This window comes from Bombina bombina, chromosome 8 (assembly GCF_027579735.1).
Source record: "Bombina bombina isolate aBomBom1 chromosome 8, aBomBom1.pri, whole genome shotgun sequence".
Classification (NCBI taxonomy): Eukaryota; Metazoa; Chordata; class Amphibia; order Anura; family Bombinatoridae; genus Bombina; species Bombina bombina.
In genome coordinates this window covers 337,018,377-337,036,523 of record NC_069506.1, presented here as the reverse complement: position 1 = coordinate 337,036,523, position 18,147 = coordinate 337,018,377, and the positions used below count along the sequence as shown (strand labels likewise).

At 41.3% G+C, this 18,147-nt stretch overlaps 1 protein-coding gene and 1 pseudogene across 1 annotated transcript in view; both read right to left on the bottom strand.

The window, feature by feature from the left end:
* Nucleotides 1-7,461, bottom strand: part of REXO2 (RNA exonuclease 2) — a 121,792-nt gene extending 114,331 nt beyond the window's left edge. Inside the window, exon 1 of the mRNA XM_053691576.1 lies at nt 7,248-7,461. Coding sequence (XP_053547551.1) covers nt 7,248-7,409 — 162 coding nt within the window. The 5' untranslated portion in view covers nt 7,410-7,461. The remainder of the gene's footprint in view (nt 1-7,247) is intronic.
* Nucleotides 7,462-16,684: 9,223 nt separating this feature from the next.
* On the bottom strand, nt 16,685-17,700 carry LOC128638234 (inhibitor of growth protein 5-like; annotated as a pseudogene).
* Nucleotides 17,701-18,147: the final 447 nt, after the last annotated feature.

Below are 18,147 nucleotides of genomic sequence, written 5' to 3'. Positions count from 1 at the left end.
CACAATAAATATAAACCTTGACTTGTAAATAAAAAAAAGTTTTTTTTGGACTTGACTGTCCCTTTAAGCTTGAGTAAGGAAGATTTTGTTTCCCCAACTTGCAGCTTTACAGCAGCAATAACTATTAACACAGCACTTACTCTGGTGATCTAAATAAATTGTGAGGTAAAATATCTCTCTTTTTTACATAGAGATGCTCATGTGATATTTTCCTGTCTTGAAACTGATACAGTATATGAGTATTATGTCCCTTTAAAGGGACAATCCACAACCGAATTTTTATTGTTTAAAAAGATAGATAATCCCTTTATTACCCATTCCCCAGTTTTGCACAACTAACAGTTATATTAATACACGTTTTACCTCTGATTACCATGTAGCTAAGCATCTACTGACAGCCCCCTGATCACAATATTTATTGACTTGCATTTAGTACTGTGTTGTGCCAACTCTTAAATAACTCCTCGGGAGTGAACACAATGTTATCTATATGACCCACATGAATTAGCAGTCTCTTGCTGTGAAAATCAAATAAAAAGCATGTGATCAGAGGCTGTAATAGCTAAAAAACAGACAGAAATGTAGAGGTTTAAATGCTATAAAGTATATTAATATAACCATGTTGGTTGTGCAAAGCTGGGGAATCGATAGTAAATGTGTTATCTTTTTAAACAAAACACCTTTGGTGTTGACTGTCCTTTAAAGTCAGTATTGTATAACCACAGTCCTTGAGTCTACAAATTATTTGGGAACAGTCACCCTTCAAAAGAGAATAGGTCCCAGCTGGCGTGTAAGCTAACTGGTTGGAACAATGATTCAGTTCCCTTTAGACTCGCAAAGCAGTTAGCGCTACAATTTGTGCTTTGTTTTTCTTCTGTAACTATTGTTATAACCGGAGTAACATTTACTGAAGAAATCACATCAAATTAACTGCAATCATGTATTGTATAATGTCATTAATACTTTTAAACTCAATTAAATGGGAATACAATTATCAAATGTTTAAAGAGACAGTCTAGTCAAAACTAAAGACTTCCATGATTCAGATAGAGCATGCAATTTTAAGCAACTTTCTAATTTCCTCCTATTATCAGTTTCTTTGTCTCTTGCCATCTTTATTTGAAAAAGCAAGAATGTAAACATAGGAGCCGGCCCATTTTTGGTCCAGTACTTGGGTAGCACTTTCTGAGCTCCTAAGCTTACATTCAAATAAAGATACCAAAAGAACAAAGAAAAACTGATAATAGGAGTAAATTAGAAAGATGCTACTCTATCTGAATCATGGAAGTTTAATTTTGCCTAGACTGTCCCTTTAATTCAGGAGAAATAAAGTTAGTTTATGCCGAACATAATTTGGACACAGATTTACAATAAACGTGTTGTTATTTTGAACCACGTTTTCAGTTTAGTTTGCATTTTATTTACAATAATATGTGGAAACATTTTCAAAAAGTCTTATTACAATAATCGTTATGGTCATCGTGATTTTCATGGGCGTTAAAAATGCAGAAACCCAAGAAAAAAATGTGAGAGGTGATTGGTTACAAAAATGAAGTCTGGAAGCTTAAAAGGGTCATTATAGTGGAAAAAATGCCATCTAATTTGTATTGCATGTCATTTTAACACTGGCAAATCTGCAACACCGTGTTTAAATCCCTGAAAGGGAGTTAAACACATAGTTAAAGGACCATTCAGGAGAAGCAGAGGACTGCCACAAACCCAATCAGCAGTGGTAAATGCAAGACCCAGCTGTATGATTGCTGATGCTAATCATGTCAGCAGCAGTTTCTGCACAGGACCAGCAGTCCTCTGCAGTTTCCGAGCAGTACTTTATGTGTTTAACCCTGTGTTCTATAGCTCAGGCTTTACTGCCTTCTTATTAATTCTCTCACGTGCCACCCTGTGTTCTATAGCTCAGGCTTTACTGCCCTCTTATTAATTCCCTCATGTGCCACCCTGTGTTCTATAGCTCAGGCTTTACTTACTGCCCTCTTATTAATTCCCTCATGTGCCCCCCTGTGTTCTATAGCTCAGGCTTTACTGCCCCCTTATTAATTCCCTCATGTGCCCCCCTGTGTTCTATAGCTCAGGCTTTACTGCCCTCATGTGCCCCCCTGTGTTCTATAGCTCAGGCTTTACTGCCCTCTTATTAATTCCCTCATGTGCCACCCTGTGTTCTATAGCTCAGGCTTTACTGCCTTCTTATTAATTCCCTCATGTGCCACCCTGTGTTCTATAGCTCAGGCTTTACTGCCTTCTTATTAATTCCCTCATGTGCCACCCTGTGTTCTACAGCTCAGGCTTTACTGCCTTCTTATTAATTCCCTCATGTGCCACCCTGTGTTCTATAGCTCAGGCTTTACTGCCCCCTTATTAATTCTCCCATGTGCCACCCTGTGTTCTATAGCTCAGGCTTTACTGCCCCCATATTAATCCCCTCATGTGCCCCCCTGTGTTCTATAGCTCAGGCTTTAATACCCTCTTATTAATTCCCTCATGTGCCACCCTGTGTTCTATAGCTCAGGCTTTACTTACTGCCCTCTTATTAATTCCCTCATGTGCCCCCCTGTGTTCTATAGCTCAGGCATTACTGCCCTCTTATTAATTCCCTCATGTGCCACCCTGTGTTCTATAGCTCAGGCTTTACTGCCCCCTTATTAATTCTCTCACGTGCCACCCTGTGTTCTATAGCTCAGGCTTTACTGCCCCCTTATTAATTCTCTCACGTGCCACCCTGTGTTCTATAGCTCAGGCTTTACTGCCCCCTTATTAATTCTCTCACGTGCCACCCTGTGTTCTATAGCTCAGGCTTTACTGCCCCCTTATTAATTCTCTCACGTGCCACCCTGTGTTCTATAGCTCAGGCTTTACTGCCCCCTTATTAATTCTCTCACGTGCCACCCTGTGTTCTATAGCTCAGGCTTTACTGCCCCCTTATTGATTCCCTCATGTGCCACCCTGTGTTCTATAGCTCAGGCTTTACTGCCCCCTTATTAATTCTCTCATGTGCCCCCCTGTGTTCTATAGCTCAGGCATTACTGCCCTCTTATTAATTCTCTCATGTGCCACCCTGTGTTCTATAGCTCAGGCTTTACTGCCCTCATGTGCCACCCTGTGTACAATAGCTCAGGCATTACTGCCCCCTTATTAATTCTCCCATGTGCCACCCTGTGTTCTATAGCTCAGGCTTTACTGCCCCCTTATTAATTCCTTCATGTGCCACCCTGTGTTCTATAGCTCAGGCTTTACTGCCCTCTTATTAATTCCCTCACGTGCCACCCTGTGTTCTATAGCTCAGGCATTACTGCCCTCTTATTAATTCCCTCATGTGCCACCCTGTGTTCTATAGCTCAGGCATTACTGCCCTCTTATTAATTCTCCCATGTGCCACCCTGTGTTCTATAGCTCAGGCTTTACTGCCCCCTTATTAATTCCCTCATGTGCCACCCTGTGTTCTATAGCTCAGGCTTTACTGCCCCCTTATTAATTCTCCCATGTGCCACCCTGTGTTCTATAGCTCAGGCATTACTGCCCTCTTATTAATTCTCCCATGTGCCACCCTGTGTTCTATAGCTCAGGCTTTACTGCCCCCTTATTAATTCCCTCATGTGCCACCCTGTGTTCTATAGCTCAGGCATTACTGCCCTCTTATTAATTCTCCCATGTGCCACCCTGTGTTCTATAGCTCAGGCATTACTGCCCCCTTATTAATTCCCTCACGTGCCACCCTGTGTTCTATAGCTCAGGCATTACTGCCCTCTTATTAATTCTCCCATGTGCCACCCTGTGTTCTATAGCTCAGGCTTTACTGCCCTCTTATTAATTCTCTCATGTGCCACCCTGTGTTCTATAGCTCAGGCATTACTGCCCTCTTATTAATTCTCCCATGTGCCACCCTGTGTTCTATAGCTCAGGCATTACTGCCCCCTTATTAATTCTCCCATGTGCCACCCTGTGTTCTATAGCTCAGGCATTACTGCCCCTTTATTAATTCTCCCATGTGCCACCCTGTGTTCTATAGCTCAGGCTTTACTGCCCCCTTATTAATTCCTTCATGTGCCCCCCTGTGTTCTATAGCTCAGGCATTACTGTCCCCTTATTAATTCCTTCATGTGCCCCCCTGTGTTCTATAGCTCAGGCTTTACTGCCCCCTTATTAATTCCCTCACGTGCCACCCTGTGTTCTATAGCTCAGGCATTACTGCCCTCTTATTAATTCTCCCATGTGCCACCCTGTGTTCTATAGCTCAGGCTTTACTGCCCTCTTATTAATTCTCCCATGTGCCACCCTGTGTTCTATAGCTCAGGCTTTACTGCCCTCTTATTAATTTTCTCATGTGCCACCCTGTGTTCTATAGCTCAGGCATTACTGCCCTCTTATTAATTCTCCCATGTGCCACCCTGTGTTCTATAGCTCAGGCATTACTGCCCCCTTATTAATTCTCCCATGTGCCACCCTGTGTTCTATAGCTCAGGCTTTACTGCCCTCTTATTAATTCTCTCATGTGCCCCCCTGTGTTCTATAGCTCAGGCTTTACTGCCCCCTTATTAATTCCTTCATGTGCCCCCCTGTGTTCTATAGCTCAGGCATTACTGTCCCCTTATTAATTCCTTCATGTGCCCCCCTGTGTTCTATAGCTCAGGCATTACTGTCCCCTTATTAATTCCCTCATGTGCCACCCTGTGTTCTATAGCTCAGGCTTTACTGCCCCCTTATTAATTCCTTCATGTGCCCCCCTGTGTTCTATAGCTCAGGCATTACTGTCCCCTTATTAATTCCCTCATGTGCCACCCTGTGTTCTATAGCTCAGGCTTTACTGCCCCCTTATTAATTCCCTCATGTGCCACCCTGTGTTCTATAGCTCAGGCTTTACTGCCCCCTTATTAATTCCTTCATGTGCCCCCCTGTGTTCTATAGCTCAGGCATTACTGCCCCCTTATTAATTCTCCCATGTGCCCCCCTGTGTTCTATAGCTCAGGCTTTACTGCCCCCTTATTAATTCCCTCATGTGCCACCCTGTGTTCTATAGCTCAGGCATTACTGCCCTCTTATAAATTCCCTCATGTGCCACCCTGTGTTCTATAGCTCAGGCATTACTGCCCCCTTATTAATTCCTTCATGTGCCCCCCTGTGTTCTATAGCTCAGGCTTTACTGCCCCCTTATTAATTCCCTCATGTGCCACCCTGTGTTCTATAGCTCAGGCTTTACTGCCCCCTTATTAATTCTCCCATGTGCCCCCCTGTGTTCTATAGCTCAGGCTTTACTGCCCCCTTATTAATTCCCTCATGTGCCACCCTGTGTTCTATAGCTCAGGCATTACTGCCCCCTTATTAATCCCCTCATGTGCCACCCTGTGTTCTATAGCTCAGGCATTACTGTCCCCTTATTAATTCCCTCACGTGCCACCCTGTGTTCTATAGCTCAGGCTTTACTGCCCTCTTATTAATTCCCTCATGTGCCACCCTGTGTTCTATAGCTCAGGCATTACTGCCCTCTTATTAATTCCCTCATGTGCCACCCTGTGTTCTATAGCTCAGGCATTACTGCCCTCTTATTAATTCCCTCATGTGCCCCCCTGTGTTCTATAGCTCAGGCATTACTGCCCCCTTATTAATTCCCTCATGTGCCACCCTGTGTTCTATAGCTCAGGCTTTACTGCCCCCTTATTAATTCCCTCATGTGCCCCCCTGTGTTCTATAGCTCAGGCTTTACTGCCCCCTTATTAATTCTCTCACGTGCCACCCTGTGTTCTATAGCTCAGGCATTACTGCCCTCTTATTAATTCCCTCATGTGCCACCCTGTGTTCTATAGCTCAGGTTTTACTGCCCTCTTATTAATTCCCTCATGTGCCACCCTGTGTTCTATAGCTCAGGCATTACTGCCCTCTTATTAATTCCCTCATGTGCCACCCTGTGTTCTATAGCTCAGGCTTTACTGCCCCCTTATTAATTCCCTCATGTGCCCCCCTGTGTTCTATAGCTCAGGCTTTACTGCCCCCTTATTAATTCCCTCATGTGCCCCCCTGTGTTCTATAGCTCAGGCTTTACTGCCCCCTTATTAATTCCCTCATGTGCCCCCCTGTGTTCTATAGCTCAGGCTTTACTGCCCCCTTATTAATTCCCTCATGTGCCACCCTGTGTTCTATAGCTCAGGCATTACTGCCCTCTTATTAATTCCCTCATGTGCCACCCTGTGTTCTATAGCTCAGGCATTACTGCCCTCTTATTAATTCCCTCATGTGCCCCCCTGTGTTCTATAGCTCAGGCTTTACTGCCCTCATGTGCCACCCTGTGTTCTATAGCTCAGGCATTACTGCCCTCTTATTAATTCCCTCATGTGCCACCCTGTGTTCTATAGCTCAGGCTTTACTGCCCCCTTATTAATTCTCCCATGTGCCACCCTGTGTTCTATAGCTCAGGCATTACTGCCCTCTTATTAATTCCCTCATGTGCCCCCCTGTGTTCTATAGCTCAGGCTTTACTGCCCCCTTATTAATTCCCTCATGTGCCACCCTGTGTTCTATAGCTCAGGCATTACTGCCCTCTTATTAATTCCCTCATGTGCCACCCTGTGTTCTATAGCTCAGGCATTACTGCCCTCTTATTAATTCCCTCATGTGCCCCCCTGTGTTCTATAGCTCAGGCTTTACTGCCCTCATGTGCCACCCTGTGTTCTATAGCTCAGGCATTACTGCCCTCTTATTAATTCCCTCATGTGCCACCCTGTGTTCTATAGCTCAGGCTTTACTGCCCCCTTATTAATTCTCCCATGTGCCACCCTGTGTTCTATAGCTCAGGCATTACTGCCCCCTTATTAATTCCCTCATGTGCCACCCTGTGTTCTATAGCTCAGGCTTTACTGCCCCCTTATTAATTCTCCCATGTGCCACCCTGTGTTCTATAGCTCAGGCATTACTGCCCTCTTATTAATTCCCTCATGTGCCACCCTGTGTTCTATAGCTCAGGTTTTACTGCCCTAATAATTCACTCAAAATCATCCCGAGTCCCGTGAATTGATATTTCACAGTCTTAGCATCCGGTGCAACGCATAAAACTGTCTGTGTGCTCAGGACATTTTCCGTTTAACGTTCACTGCTATTCCCCTGGAATCTGCACATTACCGTGGACCATCTCTTACCAAACCTCTCTAACCCACTGACACCATCTACAGCACACGCTCTCAGTCTGCGCCAGAATAAATCGCCGAGTAGCACAGCTGCCTCACTGGGCTCTGCTGTTCGCTCACCTCCAGATCCACCCACACCATCCTCTGCCCCATGCTTTCCGTCATGTTCCTGCCGCTGGCTGCCCTCGCAGTCTTACTGAATATTATAGCCCTACGCCGACCGCACAGAAACTGTGAAACTGAGCAATTAATAAGGTTCTGCAAGTGGCGGACAAACCGCATCACCAGACAGCCAGCACCGCTGCCGCAAAGAACTCCTGTCTCAGCACTTCCTGCGTTCCACGCCTCGTTTCCGTATCTCAGCCACTGTGATTGGTTAAATCAGTAAATTGTCGTTTTTGTCAATGGCTGTATCTAATGTGTCGTTGCTATTAGGCGCCAATACTCTGGGTATCACGTGACGTTATGCTGAGACTGTGATTGGGAGTAACATCTAATGCCTTTGTGTGCATGGACACATAATAATGTATGGACCATATATATTGTATACGTAAGGGATCATGCTGAGGAACAAAATGTCTAACTTCTGGGGTGGTTGCCACCCGCCTACCACACAATGCTGTAAAACCATGGGTGATTGGGGAAGGGTGCTATGTTGGTCACTTTCTAAAACTCTAAATAAGTCTCCACTCCAAGTGCCATCACACAACCTTGCATGGTCTTACAGCTAGGGATGCCATCTGTGTTCCATAACAATGCCACACAACCTCTAGGTGACTGGACATGGGTGGTAGGTGGGGGTCACACAATATCCCCCAAAAAACCTCAACCTTAGGCCCCAACCTTGATCCCACCATGTATATTCACAACTGAGTAGTCATTTTTTACCCTTGGTTGCCAGTAACACATTTATACAGTAGTGGTTTGCTTGCCTGGAGCACACACATATAGCAATTTTAACAGGGTGTCCAGTAAAATCTTCACAAAAATACTGGACAATTAAATGTTCTCTAACTGTAAAACGCTTCCTATGTCTCAAAATATTACAAATATGGAGCATAAAGAAGGGAGGGGCAGTTAAGAAATCAAATCACTTATGTTTATGTGTGTTACTTGTAACCAAATAGGTAAAACCATTGATAATATTACTGGCAACCAAGTGGTAAAATTGCTGCTCAGTTTTGAAAAATATAAATGGTGGGAATTCAGGTAGAGCTTTTATGTGTGACCCCATCTACCATCTTGCCCGATAGGTTGTCTTGTATTTTTGTAGAGGACAGCTGGCAACCCTATAATCCCTATTATTTACTTGCAAGACAACACGCCAGCGATTTAACCCTGTGGCTCAGAGTCACACATAACACAGTAGGTTTTTTTTGTTTGTTTTTTTAATTTCCCTTGACTGCTTGTAACATGTGCAGTAGTGATTTAAACCGTTATGCCAGTAACACATGTAATACTTTTTGTGGCAGTAATAGAATCCTCCTAACCTCATTCTACATCTGGTGCCAGTGGGAGCAACGGTTTTGCTTTTTTATTTAATTACTAGTTGATAAGCCTGCCCAGAGGGCAGTCTAATTATTTTTTAAAAACTACAGATGTAGAAACAACGTATTTAGTAACTCTTCTTTTATATAAATATTTAAGCTACAGGTGTAGCAATGCTATAATTTTTTTTGAAGTCATAAATAAATACAATATATAGGGTATGCCCCAAAACATTTACAGATAAATGTATACACAGTATAAACAGAAGTGTAATATATTCAAATATCTCAAGCGTTACTATAAAATGTGGGCTATCATATAGAGAGACTTCGGTTTTATTATAAATGTAATCTAAACAAAAATGGTCCTCTCCCAGTTATAGAGAAAGAAGAGTAGGGTATCTATTCTAATAAGATTAGGGCCAGGGAGGAGGTAGCTCTGTAGTTTTATGGGGAAGGGGGATGCAGCGGGCGAGAGCCGCTCAAAATAGAATTAAGGGGGGGGCGTTATGAAGCGAATATAGACAAAATAATATTAACCCAGGCCTAAACCTGAGTGTGAGCATAGGGATGTGAGGGCAGAGCCAACAAGAGCAGAATAACTATTTCTAAATATGAACACAATCTTGTTTAACAGAACCCAGGTGCTTAAAATAAAGTGAGCATAAAAACATGGTCGTGCATACTAGAGTAACAAGTAATATTAGACTATTTTTGAATCAACTTAAAAAGCCTAGTGACTTTTAACTAAGTCAGCAATGTAGATTTTTATATACCAGATGAAGTGGTAATTGTCACAAACATTAAATGTCAGAGACAGCCCTGGCACTAGGTTGAAACTAAATAAAGTAAGTATAACATGAGAGTAGTTATTAGGTACAGGGGAAAGGGTGTAGGTCCCTAATGCCATCTATAATAAGGACTGTGTGTATAGCGCTTTATATGTCAGATAGCTAAGTAAGTTAAACATTTAGCAAGCATAGAAAAAAATCCTATTGCCCCAGCCACATTTAATATTATTGAATTGAATACACAAATTTATGAGGACCACTAGATGAGCAGAGAAACCTGAATAAATATTGACCACTGCCTCACATTGCTGGGGCATCAGAGTATACACCTAACTATCACAGAAGTGTACTGGAGGATATGTGGAGGTCTGTAACGAAGAGTCTGAGTCTCTAGCTACTAAACATTTTTATAAACTCTCAGTGTCCTAATGAGCTATATTCCGTCTGGGAGAGAAAGTGGGATCGAATTGCGGCATGGGATATAATGTTAAGAAGTCTTATAGAATGATTCCAATCTCCTTAGCACAGGACAGCTAGGAGGCTATAAATCAGCATATAGGTAGTTAACTGTTACATTTATAATCGTAGTTTTCTTGAAATAGAGGCAAGCTAGTGTAACCAAAATTCAGTTTACATTAAGAAGTTAAGACACCATGTCAATAAAACCCATACTATAGAGCCTCCGTGGGGGGGGGGGGGCGTCAGTACCTTCACAGTGAGTTGTTCGGGTATAAGTCCTGCTAAAGCTGTAGCAAACTGTCTCGGCTGCTGACAGTCCGCCTGTGCAATATAGGGAGGTAGTGCAGGGTAACCCCAAGGGGTATCCATAGTGACATATATATATATAGCTAGCTAATTGACTAGGAGGTAAAAATAAATATAGCATGTAAAAGCATATTTAACTGAAAAATAGTCCTAACTGACTTTAGGGGATTAGACATCTCTTCATGTATGACAATATAAGTCATCATACACCAAACCCATGCTGCAAGAATATATAGTTTTGTCATTAAAAGTTTATATGTACATCAAGCAGTTAGTAAAAGTAGGTCTCAAAACATATAAATAAAACATTCAAATATTTAAAGCGCCTGAGAATTACTATTATATATCCTTATGTAGAGATGGTGATAGATAGATGTAACGGTTTATATATGAGACAACTAGGGTATCTTTGCCTAGGAAACAAGGAACAATAAAATCTGGTAACAGTAAAACATACATTACTCAACCTAGAACCCAAAACCTCTTGGTTACAGAACAAGTGAAAACCTGGTATTACAGAAACATGGCCACGTGGCTCCCTAATAGCATCGCAACTCGAAGCTGAAGAGTAGAGAAAATGTCAGAGTTCTTGTAGTATTAGAAGCCTCTGCTAAACAAATAAGAACATTCTGCTATTAAACAGCTTTTGTGTGCTTAATGACAGGTAACAAATAGCTAATATCAGGCATAAAACATAGATAGAGCATGCGTATTAATTAGGCTCATGAAATATACTTAGGGGACCTAAGGTAAACCTAAAAGTGAACACACAGGTACCAGAAGAGAAACACATAGTATTGCAATAGACTTGAGATTGGGTTTGAAGTGACTGCTCACTGAATGCAATCATGAAAACTTATCAATAGATGTCGTATGTGCGTTCCCACCTCTCTTTAATAAAAAGGTATTGGGTAGACTTAGGATATGTACAACATGTAAACTTTATATTAATGATAAACCAGTGTCTATAGTAAATGTAAGATTATCCATATTGATGAGTCTGAGGATCTATCTGTTAACAAGTTTCATCAGTTCATAGCCTCATAAAAAGCTATAGTTTGGTGTCAGAGCCTGTATCTAGTAATTATGAACATTTACTAATGGGCCTAGAGCAGCCTTGCATAGTCGTATGGGAACTGCTATGTCAGCTGAGGAAAGTCCGACAGTGTGTCCATCTCCTCCAGCTATAAAACCTGACCATGCTGGAAATACATGCAGGAGGTCCGCTTCTCCCACTCAACCTTGGCTTCACCTCCAGGGTCCCATTCATCAGGCATTCCGGCTCGAGCATCAGGGCGTCTCTCATTTGAATGGTATACATGGCTCTTAAAGATCACAGACAGGAAGCGCCGTCCGGAAGATAGCTTCGACCGGGCCTCAGCTTCTAGTAACTCGCTCAGCTGTGTCCCCGGATCTGAGTTTCTGATCAAGGCCAACTTTATGAAGACAAGGGAAGCGTTGGTTACGGCTTTCAGCTTACAGGTCTGAGTCATTACTTCCCCCTGGCTCCGGGTCGCCTCTAGCTGGCTCACATAATGCTGCTCAGAATCTGTGTGCACGTCTGAAGACTGTGGAGCACTGTAACGACCGCCATTACGTAGCTGTACTGGTATCTCAGGTCTGGGATTCTTAATTGTAGCAATGCAGATCTCCTCTGTTTCCCAATTTCAAATCACTCTCCGATGTGACGTATTTAGGTCATAGTGGCTGACAGTCTCCTCTATTGCCACTGGTAGCGGCTCAGGCAGTTGCGAGCCCGTAGCGGCTCTCAACTCTTTAATGAGTGCCTGCTGATGATCGTCTAGTAAAAGCCCCAGTTGGTGAAGTGCAGATACTATTTGTCTCTCCATATTGTGGCTTCCAAAGTGATTATAGGGCAGAAAGTGTATCTTTGAGCAGAAGGAAGGTACTTAGATGGCTCCAAGATGGCGGCTCCGGGCTCACTCCCAGTCGTAATCTCAGCAGACATAAAAGACTCTATATCTGTTGGATTGCCAAGTATTTCGTTCCGTTGTCCCATATTATGAGTCTTCTGGCTTTATGACATGCTAATGGTCAGATATTAAGGGATAAACAGTCCCAACATGCTAAGAATATGAAAGTTTTGTACTCAAACATCAGGAGCTCTGATATGGCACGTCTTTCTGTGTCGACTGCTGGTTCCGCCCCCGCAATACTATAATTTTAATGAACTACTATCTTAAATATATCAAAAATATTTTCTATATAATAAACTACAGATATAGCCACACTCTATTTGGACAAACTACTGTCCTAAATAAATACAAAGTTTCTTCTCTTTAAATTATATCTACTTTAAAGACCCTAAACACTTGTCAATAGGGTTTTTTTGTTTTTTTTTAGTCATAATGCTGTTTTAGTTTTTAAAATGAAAATCACTTTTTTTTATTATAGTTGTACCTATTTGTTTGTTTTTTTAAATTTACTTGCGCTTTGTAACCTATCCGTGCAGACATGGTGAAAGTGATGTTCTCAAATGTGGAAGTCTGCTTATTGCTGTGAGCGCGCACGCATGTAGACATCGCGCTCACAACATAAGTAAAAAAATACTGCTGCTATAAAGTTTGCAGCAATTATCTTTAGCTTTTTTTCCCCTCTAGAATAGATTTTGAAGCGGCATCAGCTATTGTTTGTATTTGTTATTTCAAGTTGTCCTGTGCCGTTTCTAGGTGACATCATTGAGGTGCGTGTGCACTGTGGTGGGCCATTTGTTCCTGCAGTACTTGGCAGCCAGTTGCTAAGCCCTCTGTGCAAGATAATTTTGAACCCACATTTTCACACTTGTAATGATTCACGGGCACCGCTAGTTATTTAAACTTTTCCACCAAGTACTATCATATGTCACACCTCTCTACGTTGCTAACTGCATGGAACAGCCTCTTGCCACTTCCTCCAGATGCCTTGGCACCCACTTATCTCTTCCTTATCTCACATTTTCTGCTAACCATCCACAACCAGGTAGTATAGAAAGAAAAAAAAACGAACCGCCGGCATAAATCGGCCCGCGGGCCACATGTTGGACACTAAATGTTGAAAAATACAAAACTTCCCAAAAAAACGTGTATAACCTGTAATTACTAAAAAAATAATAATAGCTCAGTTCAAAGAGGGAAATAACTGGTCACAGAAGCTGGGTATGAGGGCAGTATAACTAAAAAGGATTATATTAACCAGTAAAAGTACAGTAAAAATGCATTAAATAAATACTTATATATTTATATTAGTGAAGAAGACAGAAAATGAATAACAATGATTTTATCTATCACTTTGTCAGTGAAGGGGTTAATATAATCATTTGCAGTTATACTGCCCTCATATCCAGCTTCTGATGTGACCAGTTATTTCCCTTATTGTACTGATCAATTTTTTTTTTAGTAATTACAGGTTATACACGTTTTTTGGGAAGTTTTGTATTTTTCAACATTTACTGTCCAACATGTGGCCCGCGGGCCGATTTATGCCGGCGGTTCGTTTTTTTTTCTTTCTATACTACCTGGTTATGGATGGTTAGCAGAAAATGTGAGATAAGGAAGAGGTAAGTGGGTGCGAAGGCATCTGGAGGAAGTGGCAAGAGGCTGTTCCATGCAGTTAGCAACGTAGAGAGGTGTGACATATGATAGTACTTGGTGGTAAAGTTTAAATAACTAGCGGTGCCTGTGAATCATTACAAGTGTGAAAATGTGGGTTCAAAATTACCTTGCACAGAGGGTTTAGCAACTGGCTGCCAATGCTGTGTATGTCCAATCCACGCTGAGCTCCCACACCTTCCCTCAATAAAGCACTACAGGAACAAATGATCCACCACAGTGCACACACACCTCAATGATATCACCTAGAGCCGGCACAGGACAACTAATTTTGAGCTTTGCGGCATAAGAAACTGAATAACAATAATCAAGCCGGTCCTCTCACACAGCTGTCATTCAGTGAAAACGGCTGCAATTGAAACTAAATCTATGAAGCTCGTTCACAAAGTTAATGAGAACGAGCTTCATAGAAGCGGCAAAGACTTTACTTTGTAAGCGCATGCGCGGAAGTGAAGTAGGGAGTACACATTGAGTCTCTATGTTATCGCATACAACGTGCGTTACAACATGGCGGCTACCACCGCATTCAGTAGGCGGTGGTTTAAGAGTAACATTGAGAATACAAAATAATTGAACAGAGGCTAGATAAAAACATGAAGAAACAAATAACGATTAAAACTAAAAAAAAAAGATTAAAAAAATTATAATTACATGAAAACAGAAGGTGTTTAGGGTCCCTTTTAGTATATTTCTTTATATACATAACCCCTAAACCGCAAAACCCCTACATCGCAATAAACCTATTTAACTTATTAACCCTTTAAACCGCCAAAACCCACAATGCAAATAACTATTTAAATAACTAATGCCTAGATTTAGAGTTTGGCGGTAGCCGTCAAAACCAGCGTTAGAGGCTCCTAACGTTGGTTTTTACTGCCGGCTGGTATTTGGAGTCAGTCAGGAAAGGGTCTAACGCTCACTTTGCAGCCGCGACTTTTCCATACCGCAGATCCCCTTACGTCAATTGTGTATCCTATCTTTTCAATGGGATCTTTCTAACGCCGGTATTTAGAGTCGTGGCTGAAGTGAGCGTTAGAAATCTAACAACAAAACTCCAGCCGCAGAAAAAAGTCAGGAGTTAAGAGCTTTCTGGGCTAACGCCGGTTCATAAAGCTCTTAACTACTGTGCTCTAAAGTACACTAACACCCATAAACTACCTATGTAACCCTAAACCGAGGTCCCCCCACATCGCCGCCACTCTATTAAAATGTTTTAACCCCTAATCTGCCGACCGCACACCGCCGCCACCTACGTTATCCCTATGTACCCCTAATCTGCTGCCCCTAACACCGCCGACCCCTATATTATATTTATTAACGCCTAATCTGCCGCCCCCAACGTCGCCGCCACCTACCTACAATTATTAACCCCTAATCTGCCGACCGGACCTCACCGCTAATATAATAAAGTTATTAACCCCTAATCCGCCTCACTCCCGCCTCAATAACCCTATAATAAATAGTATTAACCCCTAATCTGCCCTCCCTAACATCGCCGACACCTAGCTTCAAGTATTAACCCCTAATCTGCCGACCGGACCTCACCGCTACTCTAATACATTTTTTAACCCCTAAAGCTAATTCTAACCCTAACACCCCCCTAAGTTAAATATAATTTAAATCTAACAAAATAAATTAACTCTTATTAAATAAATTATTCCTATTTAAAGCTAAATACTTACCTGTAAAATAAACCCTAATATAGCTACAATATAAAGTATAATTATATTGTAGCTATTTAAGGATTAATATTTATTTTACAGGTAACTTGGTATTTATTTTAGCTAGTTAGAATAGTTATTAAATAGTTAACTATTTAATAGCTACCTAGCTAAAAAAAAATCCAAATTTCCTGTAAAATAAATCCTAACCTAAGTTGCAATTAAACCTAACACTACACTATCAATAAATTAATTCAATAAAATACCTACAATTATCTACAATTAAACCTAACACTACACTATCAATAAATTAATTAAATACAATACCTACAAATAAATACAATTAAATAAACTAACTAAAGTACAAAAAATAAAAAAGAACTAAGTTACAAAAAATAAAAAAATATTTACAAACATTAGAAAAATATTACAACAATTTTAAACTAATTACACCTACTCTAAGCCCCCTAATAAAATAAAAAAGACCCCCAAAATAAAAATACTTTTGCATTATTCTTTGGTTTGAAAATATGCTTCTAAATTCTTAGATTTTGTGCACAACCAACACTGTTATATTAATATACTTTTCAGCTCTGTGATTACCTTGTATTTAAGCCTCTGCAGTCTGCCTCCTTAGCTCAGTGCCATTTACAGACTTGCATATTAGCCCATTAGTGCTGACTCATAACTTCACGAGTGAGCAGTGAGCACAAAGCTATCTATGGCACACATGATCAAACAGTGTCTTGCTGTAAAAAGCTATACAAATGTTCTGAGATAAAGGCATCCTGCAGGGGCCTAGAAAGCACAAATAGAGGTTTAATAGTTATAAAGTATAACAATATAACAATGCTGGTTATGCAAAGCTGTGGAAATACAAATTTTGGAGTAGACTGTCTCTTTAAGGGGCACAGTATACCCCGATGATACATAAGTCACATACTTAAAGTATTTAAAAAGCACTGTTATACATTTCAAATACTAATAAAATGTCCCTTTTACCTGTAGGCCAAGCTGTACAATTTGGAGTGTATCCATTTCAAAATAATTAAGGTCACAGAATTTTTTTTTGTCCTCAAAAATTATCAACAGTATAATTGCCATTAATTTATAGATTTCACAGAGTTTATTTTTGGGTTCATAGTGGGCTTGCACTTTTAAACATAACATTTTAATGGAAAGGCTTAACAAAAAGCAAGCAAGCAACGCATTAATAATAAAAATAATTACTATATGTAACTTTGGTTGATGTCAGAACTTTGGAAGGGACAAATTAGGTGCTGAACAGGATTTCAAAGTAATGGACTGCAGTACCATTCCTAAAGTGCAATATACATCCTCCCCTGGAACAGAGGTTTCTACAACCAGCACAGAATGATCTGCACACTTGACTGCCTCCGTGCTTTAACATGAAAACCTTCCAGTATGGGGACATATGACAGGGAATATACAAGCAGAATTGAAGATGGACATGGAAGAAGTAAAGACTGGTCTATCGCCATCTCTAATCATTTCTTTCGCTCCTGGGTACAGCGGGGACAAAACCATTTCCCTTTAGGTTTTGTGGTAAGGTCCACACAGGCAAAATGAAACCATTCAATAGGGCAATCTGGATTGTCACAGCCAATCATTTCTCCATAGGAAACCTGGTGACACAGGCAATATGTAGGTTCATTAGGGTCCACTGGCATATCCAGTACATCCAAGGGACGGACAGAAAGCACAGCTTCTGAAAACACTGGTCCTCCTTTTAATTTCTTTTTCTTCACAGTGTCCTCCTCAGATACCCTCCGACCCCGGGATCCTCTTTTTTCTTTTTGATCTCGATTCTTTTTTAGTCCACGTCCCGTTGGACTGTCAAACTCTGTACCTTCTAATTTATCCTTCAGATCTGCTTCAAAACGAGCCAGATCTGCATCCAACCATCGTATTTGTTTATCGACCATCTCATATGTCTGCATGGCCATCTCATATGTCTGCATGGCCAGCTGCACTTTGTCATCGCCAGCTGCACTTTGTCATCGCTGTATTCTTTGCATTTGCTGTAGGCAGATTGTATGCGCTGAAGATGCTGTACCCTCTGTTCAGTTGAGAGGTACCGTACTGTGGCAAGGTACTCAGCAGCCAATGTATCGATCTCCTTTTTTTTTATCTTCCGTTCTTTGATCAAGATCACTCATAAGCTGAAAGTTCCTTTGAAGCTCACAGGGCAGATTTTCTATACTATCTAGATAATGCTACAAATACATCGCCGTCGCCATGATCCCAAAAGCGACCGTTCTTCCCTCAGCAGCCTGACCCGCTCAGTGGTTGATTATTCATGAGAAGAGCGCTTCCGACGGTGGGTTAGACGTCTACCTTATTACCCCAATTATCAAATTTAACAAAATTAAACTAATCCCTATGAAAATAAAAAAGACCCCCCAAAATAAAAACACCCCCTACTCTAATAATAAACTACCAGTAGCCCCTAAAAGGGCTTTTTGCAGGGCACTGCCCCAAGATAATCAGCTCTTTTTCAAGAAAAAGGAAATTTATGCTTACCTGATAAATTGATTTCTTCTACAATACGACGTGTCCACGGATTTCATCCTTACTTGTGGGATATTAACCTCCTGCCAACAGGAAGTTGCAAAGAGCACCACAGCAGAGCTGTATATATATAGCTCCTCCCTTCCCTCCACCCTCAGTCATTCGACCAAAGGTTT